Here is a 10,000-nt window from a genome sequence, read left to right as displayed (position 1 = left end):
CAATTTCTGTTTGTACTATTCTGTTATCTACATGCGTGTGTATGCGGGTGTGTGCATGCATCAAGTTAATATGTATATGCGCAAGTTTCATACATGTTTTGAACATTCAATAGTGTTGGTGTGAATGTGAGTCATTTATAGGTGTATATGCAGGTGTTATGTATGTGTTGATGAGCAAAGTTTGATTTAAATGCATGGCGCCTCATAGCCATCTGTGTTTGCTTCGTTGACTTCTCTTCTGACACCGCATGTTCTCCCTGCGTTCGCGTGTTGTTTCCTCCGGGTGCTCCGCTTTCCCCCACAGTCCAAGCATATGCACTATAGAGGAATTGGGTAGGTTAAATTGTCTATTGTGAATGTGTGTGAATTTCCCAGTGGGTTGCAAAGGTAAGGGCATCCGCCGTTTAAAACATTTGCTGGATAAGTTCGTGGTTCATTCTGCTGTGGCGATCCCAGATTAATAAAAGGACTAAGCTGAAAAGAAAATTAGTGAATGAAAATCACATGGAGCTCTTGAAAATGTAAAATTTACTGTCCATGCACCTTAATGTTGTTCATTTGTAGATGTATAATGTCTCAATATTTGAAGGCAGATTTATAAATAAATATAGCAGTGAAACGATCCCATCCTCATTCAGCAGTTGAACGAACTGCTGAAGAAAACAAAGCTTTTAAATGCAGTGTTCAGACTGTAGTCACGAGATGCTCACGGGTCACACACTCAATCACAGCATTCAGTCTTCATGCACGCAAACACACACACACACACACACACACACACACACTGTTTATATTGTCAGAGTTCAGCTGCTTTTAGCCTGTGTGTGGGTTTCACAAGTCAACACAAACACTAACACAGAGTAAATGAGTGTGTATGGGTGTCTTCCAGTACTGGATTGCAGCTAGAAGGCATCCACATGCGTAAAAGAAATGCTGGAATAGTTGTCGGTTCATTCCGCTGTGGCAACCCCTGAAATAGAGTATAAGTTGAAGGAAAACGAATGAATGAAAACTGATTGAGCTACAGCTCTCCGAGACAGGTTATCGGCATCACTGTTTTTGAACAGCAGCGAGCCGAAAGGAACACTTCACATTATCGACATGCTAAAGCGTAACGCAAAGAGGCTTTTCCCATGTTATGATGCAAATTAATTCATCAGCCAATCAAGGGCTCCCCTTATGTAAATGGTCTCAAACTCAGTTCCTGGAGGGCGGCAGCTCTGCAGAGCTTAGCTCACACTAGCTCCAACTCACACCTGCTCTTTAGTCTAGTAGTCTTGAATACCTTGATTAGTTGGATCAGGTGTGTTTAGTTAAGGTTAGAGCAAAACTGTGCAGAGCTGCGTCACTCCAGGGATTGAGTTTGAGACCTGTGCCTTATTGTAATCTGACTCTCACTATATCAGACCTGTGCATTGCATTGCCCTGTTTGAGTTTAATTGAACCAAATTAGTCACATGAGCCGATCCAAGATGTCCAGCTGGTCACATGGGGCTGTAAAATGCTCAGGTCTGCTTTAGGCCCAATCCCAGTTCTATTTTTGTACTCCTACTACTTTGTCTTCCCCTTGGCCCTTGAAACAGAGTGTGTGAAGGGGAAGGGCTTTAAAATGTACCCCTAAGAAATGAGACAGCACCAGCACACGTCATCATATGTCCTCACCATCTCTTGCTTCATATGAGATCAGATGATGGCGACTGCTGGAGTTATTCCAGTTGTGTTATTTATTTTTGGTGTTTATCTTCAGGAAATCACTGAAGGCATATATCATGCTATCATAACAATCTAATGTGGCAATAAGATCGTAAATGTACTGTGCGTTTAACACAGTGGCCATATTCATCTGTGTAAACACACAAAAACAGCATTAACATTACAGCAGACACTGTGAACAGCTCATTCACAGACACTGGACTTTACTGACAGGGTACTAGAGTGTCATCAGATATGAGTGTATGTTGTAGGACTGTTGTACAGGTGATATTATTATTTGTGTTTTTTAAGCATGATGGTAAAACACCAACACGGTTATGAATATGTAAAAAAAAATCATAATAATGACGAAAAATACTAATTTGTGTATCTCCTTACTTCTGTTTGCAGCTATTCTGCCTGTGTGGCTGGTGTATTCTGGGAAATTTATGTACCCCTTGGTTTCAAATTAATTTAACAAATAAGTTAATTCAATAAAAATTTAATAAATAAATAATCATTCATTAAACGCAATCAAGTTAAAATGTTCAATTAATCGAGATTTTGATTTGAGGCCAAATCAGCCAACCCTATTGCAGATGTAAACATATGTGCTTGCAGCCCAGGATTGTTCTCTCATTAGTTCTCTGCTTTGCTCCACAGGTTTCAAGTGCCCGGTTTGCTCCAAGTTTATCTCCTCAGATGAGATGGACCTTCATCTGGTCATGTGTTTGACCAAACCACGTGTCACATACAACGGTGAGTACACACACTGTGCAAGTCAGAATACTGAGTCCTCCTGTGACATTTTTAGAAATATTTCCCAAGATGATGTTTTCAGCACATTTCTAATCATAATAGTGTTAATAACTCATCTCTCATAACTGATTTATTTTCTCTTTGCCATGATGACAGTACATAATATTAGACTAGATATTCTTCAAGACACTTCTATAAAGCTTAAAGTGACATTTAAAGGCTTAACTAGGGTAATTAGGGTAAAGTTAGGGTAATTAGGCAAGTCATTGTATTACAGTGGTTTGTTCTGGAGACAATCCAAAACTAATATTGCTTAAGGGCTAATAATATTGACCTTAAAATGCTTTTAAAAAAATTTAAAACTGCTTTTATTCTAGCCGAAATAAAACCTAAAACAGAAGAAAATAATATTAGAGGAAATACTGGCCTGCTTTATATTAGCTGACCTTAACTACTATGTACTTTTAGTTAAATTCAGTTCAAGTTAATTTGTTTATTGCTTTTCACTATAGTTATTGGTTCAAAGCTTTGCAAAAGGTGAACATTATAAGTCAGATAAGTAATTATATATTAATTGTCTGTAATTAGTTACCATAAATGTATTCGTTACTAATAACTTTAATTAACTAGTAACTAATAGCTTTTAACAGTTAAAGTTATCATATATAAGCATAGTTCACATGCAAGTGTATAATTTTAAATATTTTTTTACAACTTATTTGGTAACATTTTAAAATAATAGACCATTAATAATGTTAATGCATTTACTAGTTAGGGTATTTAAGCAGGTCGTTGTATAACAGTGGTTTATTCTGGAGACTATCCAAAACTAATATTGCTGAAGGGGGCGAATAATATTGAGCTTAAAATGGGTTTAAAAAAATTCAAAACTGCTTTTATTATAGCCGAAATAAAACAAATAAGACTTTCTCCAGAAGAAAAAATATTATAGAAATACTGTGAAAAACTCCTGAATCTGTTCAACATCATTTGGGAAATATTTGAAAAAGATAATCACAGAAGGGTAAATAAGTTTGACTGTGCATCGCAGAAAAAACAAATACTGCAGTGTTTAACCGTGATTGCAATTAATGGCAACAGAAAAAAGTGATGCGCTCTGCTGAGAGTGTGTGTTTGGATGTGTTTGAATGCTGTAATTATATCTGCTCATGTTCTGACGTGGTTTTCTAGCCTTTGCTGATGTGCTGGTGTTGAAACATCTGCTTCTCCAGTTGGAGACGTGCAGAGACTCGCTGACGCTTATTCAGCTTCTCAATGACTCATTTAGTCTTTACTGTAGCGAAGATGCAGAGTGTGTGTTGTGGAGGGTTTTATTTTGTGTGTGTATGTTTGTTTAGATAATTATCATGTCTCATGTACAGACTCAACAATGGCTCACATCATACAGAAATTAGATTAACTATTTGATGATATACAACATTTATAGTTGTGTAGGGGCTGAAAAGAGTTGTTATTATCTGTGTATATAATGTTTACATTTGGTGGCTTAGTGGGTAGCACTGTGGTCTCACAGCAAGAAGGTTGTTGGTTTGAGCCTCAGCTGGGTCAGTTTGCGTTTCTGTGTGGAGTTTGCATGTTCTCCTCGAGTTGGCGTGGGTTTCTTCCGGGTGCTTCGATTTCCCCCACAGTCAAAACACATGCGCTATAGGGGAACTGATGAACTAAATTGGCTGTTGTGAGTCTGTATGGGTGTTTTCCAGTACTGGGTTGTGGCTGGAAGGGCATCCGCTGTGTAAAAAATATGCTGGAATAGTTGGCGGTTCATTCCGCTGTGGCGATCCCTGATAAATAAGGGACTATGCTGAAGGAATATACAGTAAACAACATTAAGACTCATCATGGTGTCTTTGAATATTGCAATAGAGATTGGTGGTGTTAAATTTTGAGTGAAAAGGTTAAGATCCACTGTTCACTATGAACATTTAAAGCAGGGGTCACCAATCTTGGTCCAGTAGGGCCGGTGTCCCTGCAGGTTTTAGCTCCAACTTGCCTCAACACACCTGCCTAGGTGTTTGTATACCTAATTAGACCTTGATTAGCTTGTTCAGGTGCATTTGATCAGGGTTGGAGCTCAAATCTGCAGGACACCGGACTTCTAGGGACTAGTTTGGTGATCCCTGATTTAAAGCTTCAGTGCACTAATATAATATTCGTCAGTAACTTTGACTCTCATAAAGGACGTCTCAGTGAAGCTTGGTTGTATTTTAACTCTATTAAATTGAGTCTCTTGTCAAACTGCAGATCCAAAGTCTGTTTCTGAGCACCGTCAGCGTATTTAACCGCAGACGTTTCCCTCGTAATCAACATCTTAAAATTTTAAAGCCTGTAAAGAGTCCTCTCGTTTCCATCCACATTCATGTAAACTTTTAGAAATATCACATTTAAAATACTTACAGGAAACACCAAGATTTAATTCTGAAAATTCTTGGTCCCGCTTTATATGAGCTGGCCTTAAATACTATGTACTTTCAATTCAATTTAAGTCAAGTTTATGTGTATAGTGCTTTTCACAATAGTTATTGTTTCAAAGTAGCTTTACAAAAGGACCATATTGCATTACAGTCAAAAGCAGGTTATTATTAGTTACTTATAATAGGTCCAGGCGGAATCTGCTGACATTTTTTGCTATTTCTGCTGAGAATTTTGTTAAAAATCTGCGGATTTCTGCAGAACTATTTTGGGAGTATCATTAGTAAAACTTTAATATGTGAAATAAAAAGTAAGATTTTTTGTTATTTAATTTTTAAAATGCAAACCAATTAGATGCACTTTATTTGGTAAACAAAGCAAGTCTCTCACATAATATCTCTACTAAAAGACAGAAAATATCACTGTACACACTGCATTGTAATTTAATCAAATGAACAATTTTATATTAGTCAATAATATTACTGTAATTCATTTAAAAAACTAAATCAATATTAGGGCTGCACGATATTGGAAAAAATTGACATTGCGATATTTTTTTCCTCTGCGATATATATTGCGATATTTATATATATATATATATATATATATATATATATATATATATATATATATATATATATATATATATATATATATATATATGTATATATATATTTACTTAAAACTAGGGCTGTGACGGTCACCATGACAACCGCGTCACCGCGGTGGTCATTGCCACCTCGGTTGTCCATTGCCACCGGCCGTAGTACGTGACGTCACGCACTTTAAAACACAAATTACTGTTATGTTGCCAAGTATTACATATCTGTTAGAATATAACATTAGGCGCGATTCAGCAAGTTCAAGTTCAATCATGAATCTTGTTAGAAAACGAACTCTTACATCTGGGAACATTTTGGATTCGTGCCGAACTAGAAAGGTGAACGAATCAATTTGGATTAAGCTTTTTGTATGGGGGTTTTAAGTAAAGTGTGTTTTAATATTCACTGCTGAGTGCTGAGAGTCCAAACACTGAGGAGCAAATCCATCGATACGCAGATCCACGGGTCCCGAACCATGCAAGCTAGTGGCGATTGACGGCGAGGAAAAAAAAAGCCATGTAGGCTTTTAATCAACTCCTGTCTTCTAAACGCAGAAGCCCAGCTCAGCCAGGCATGGCAGAGGCATTTGCAAAAATGGCCAGATACAAAAGAGAAAGTGATAAATGGAAGACATTGACGAGAAATTGAGCATAGGCTATTTGGTAACTACTTAAGAACGCGCCGCTCCGCAGAGTAGAGAAACCTGCATTGCGAGAAATGCGTGCGGCGGAACAGAAGCAGAAGCCCTCCCTCGCATGGTTGTGAAAAAGTAGCCTGTCTGTGCATTTTTCGCTACAAGCACACCGTCTGACAGTGTATTGCTGGAAACATTATAACTCCATTCTTCACTTAAACCGGACAAAGTCAACATGTTAGTTTTTCTGGCAAATAATTAAAAATATGACTACAAAAGGTGGAGAGAAACTACGCTGTTTTTTTAAACATCTGACTTATATTGTTACTAGGTTAATATTTTCTTTTTACGTATAATTATTAATATTTATATTATTATTACACTGATTAGTAAAGTGCCATTTAGACTTTTTGTTAAGTTCTTAAAAATGTAACGTTTAATTGTTATTATTATACGGTTTCAAGCAGTTAAAGTAATGTAATATTTAACTACAATATTTATAAACAGTTTAGTGTTGTTTTATTAACGAAAGTTCAAAAATAAACATGTACGTTTATACGGATGTTTTATTTATTAATATTAAATTCGGTTATTCCTTAATTTTTACATAAATGGTAAATTAACTTAAGTTGGCTACATTATTTGTTGATGTACGAGATCGAGGAACATGTTTGCCAGTAAATAATGTTCGCACCACTTAAAAAACAAAACAAATGAATAACTTGCGAAAAGGATGCAATAAAAAATGCAAGCGCTTAATCATTCTTCACAATCGGATTCGTACGTGCAATAAGCCGAGGCTATATTGCGCCGACAAGAACAAGCCCTAAAACTAAGTCTAGAGAGAGAATTAATACTAGTTAATATTAATGATTATAAACACGAACTGCGTTGTATGATAAACGCATAACAATGATGTCGTGATCTTTGCTGAAGAACTGTTATCGCCGTCTCCCCAGCCAGGTTTTCATCTGCTTTTTTCCCCTTTTTCTGGATACAAAGTATCAGCGCCAGACCAGTGGTTTAATTTATATTTTACTCTCCTGATTTTTTCTTTTCATTAAAAAATAAATAAATGTTTAAAGTTTTGTATTGCATAGCCTATATATTTTTAAACATTATTATTCAGCCTACCTGCAGCGCATGAGGTTGTGTGCTGGGCAAATCCCCTTTACTCATGCTACCCATTTCATTTATGACACTGTAAACCTGACTTGGCAGGCTGATCATCTTTAAACTCAAAAGGTGTTTTTAACTTGAGACTGCATGCTTCTGCAAAATGTGATGTTTCTTATTACAACTGTTAGCGTTGTCAAAATGAAAGCAAACATTAAAAAGGGTTTTGTTTTATCAATTGTATAGTTTAGTTTTAATAATAGCTAATGTATATAATAAATTATAATATCGATTATTGTGTAGACTACAATGTTCAACAAAACAATTTTATTAGGTTACTCTAATAGACCAAATCCCTAACTGAAAAACGAATGTGAAAATGACAGGCAGTTGCGTCTTTGCTAAAATTAACGACAAATTTCTTTTGCTTTTTTCCCCTTTAGAGATCAAAAGAGCTGTATTTAAATAATTATTTCACTAAAACATGAATTGAATGCCCAGTTCTTTCCCGTGTGAGTTTAGTGCGCCTCCGCCGCGTCTGCGTTTTTAAGGTTACAGGTGCACCCTGACCTGACGCGGGGACCAGATCTCTGTATTGCTTTAATTTCTCAATTTTCATAACTGCATTGCATTTTCATATGGTAAAATATCAAAATTTATGTTCTGAAAGTAGTAGGAATGACGGGAGTGTTAGTAAATAACAGAAAGAACTTTCACTTTTGAGGGAACTTCTGTCACGTGTTATTTTAGTATGATAAAATAAACAAAAATAGTAATGCAGAAAAGTATTTTTCGCTCTGCCAAGCCTTCTCTGTTGCTGTATAGAGAAGCAGCCTGCTCAGTCTCCTTACCCCGGCCCCACCCCGCCCACCGACTCCTGAACGTCTCACTCACTCACTCACTCACTCACGCGGGCATGCAGTGCGGTCTCATGAGGAAACGCAGCTTTTTGATATAATGTTTTTCTTGTTCCCAAATACAAATAATTTATCAAGTATTGTTTGAAATAAGTATTCGTAAAAACACGCTATTCCTGCTTTTCCGAATACCGTATTCCGGTTCGGCTCCACCCTTAATATATATATAGGCTATAATTTTTTTTTTTTTTTTTTTTGCATCGCACCCTCCTGCGATGTGACTATCGCGGATGCGCACATCGCGATTTCGATGCTGAAACGATATATCGTGCAGCCCTAATCAATATTGATGTACACACATTTACTCAAGTATAAACAGAATTGATGATGGGCTAAAAAATCTGCGGAAATCTGCAGAAAATCCGTGTGCAGATTTCATGTGGGCCTACTTATAACTTTAACTAAATAATTAGTAACTGATAGCTTATAGCCTTAAATAGTTCAAGTTCTCGACTCTGTTGGTGTTTCTGTGTGGAGTTTGCATGTTCTCCCTGCGTTCGCGCGGGTTTCCTTCGGGTGCTCCGGTTTTCCCCACAATCCAAAGACATGCGGTACAGGTGAATTGGGTAGGCTAAATTGTCCGTAGTGTATGAGTGTGTGTGTAGATGTTTCCCAGAGATGGGTTGCGGCTGAAAGGGCATTCGCTGCATAAAAACTTGCTGGATAAGTTGACGGTTCATTCCACTGTGGCGACCCCGGATTAATAAAGGGACTAAGCCGACAAGAAAATGAATGAATGGACATCTATGTTAATAATATCTGCTGATATACACAGACACAACGCTTTATCTGCTGTTCTGAATCAGTTATCTCCAGGGCTTATATGATGGATATCAGCAGATATGGAGCTTTTCAGAAATACTGATGTCTAAAACTTACATTACTGATTTTGTGTCATAAGAATTTAAATTGAGCAAAAACTACATTTATTATTATATATTTAAGTTATGTTCATATATTTATGTATTATTATTTTGTTTATATATTTAAAAATCCGTCTTCTGATTGGTTCTTGGAATATGGCGGCTTTTACTGTCAAAGGCAAGTGGCGATTGGAGGCTTTTGCCAACAAACTGTTATTTCTGTATGTGCTGACGCTGCGATTTAGGTGATTAGAAGCAAATCTATATGTTGATGGTGTACTACATGTGTAAAGCATTCACTCAATGTCATCATCTCATTTTTGCTAGAAGTGCCGTTTACCAGCTTTTTCATCTGAACTTTTCATACATATATATATATATATATATATATATATATATATATATATATATATATATATATATATATATATATATATATATATATATATTAGGGATGCAACAATACAGTTAGTCCAAAGTTCAATACATACCTTGGTTTTTTAACACGGTGTTCGGTTCGGTTCCCATGGCTTGACACGTGTGTTTTTTCTTTTTTATTTTATAGGCAATAGGAACAGTAAGAGGTTAAGGAGAAAAAAAACAAACGATTTATTGCAATACACATTTTGTTTTGACTTAAAAGCCAAGAAAAGTACAGCAGTTCCTAGAGTATTGTATAAAAATAACAATAAATAAACTGAAATCTCACAGCTGCTGTAGCCCATGTACAAACTGGGGAACACATAAAATCCTCCACTTTGAGAATAAACACACGTGGAGTTAATAAAGATAAATTGGCCATTTCAAATAAACATTCTTCAGTAAACATAAATAAACCATCTTCATTATCTCGGTGCTGAAAAATGCGAGACTGTAGTCTGTAACGCGGATCGAGTGCTTTTATAAGATGACAGAAGCCCACATCTCCAATCACCCAAAACGGCTGCAAATCTTCAGCAGTAATCACCCGCACTGCCTTTGTTATTT

At 36.4% G+C, this 10,000-nt stretch overlaps 1 protein-coding gene and 1 long non-coding RNA gene across 2 annotated transcripts in view; one reads left to right on the top strand and one right to left on the bottom strand.

The window, feature by feature from the left end:
• znrf2b (zinc and ring finger 2b) overlaps positions 1-10,000 on the top strand; it is a 73,196-nt gene that overhangs the window by 42,806 nt on the left and 20,390 nt on the right. Inside the window, 1 exon segment of the mRNA NM_001076728.1 lies at positions 2,356-2,451. Within this exon segment, the coding sequence (NP_001070196.1) occupies positions 2,356-2,451 (96 nt within the window).
• LOC141378105 (uncharacterized) overlaps positions 9,601-10,000 on the bottom strand; it is a 3,915-nt gene continuing 3,515 nt past the window's right edge. Inside the window, exon 3 of the long non-coding RNA XR_012391796.1 lies at positions 9,601-10,000. This exon is cut by the window's right edge and continues 125 nt beyond it. This is a non-coding gene — a long non-coding RNA (uncharacterized lncRNA).

This window comes from Danio rerio, chromosome 16 (assembly GCF_049306965.1).
Source record: "Danio rerio strain Tuebingen ecotype United States chromosome 16, GRCz12tu, whole genome shotgun sequence".
Lineage (NCBI taxonomy): Eukaryota > Metazoa > Chordata > Actinopteri > Cypriniformes > Danionidae > Danio > Danio rerio.
The sequence above is the reverse complement of the archived record's forward strand: the minus strand, read 5'-3'. Positions and strand labels throughout refer to the sequence as shown.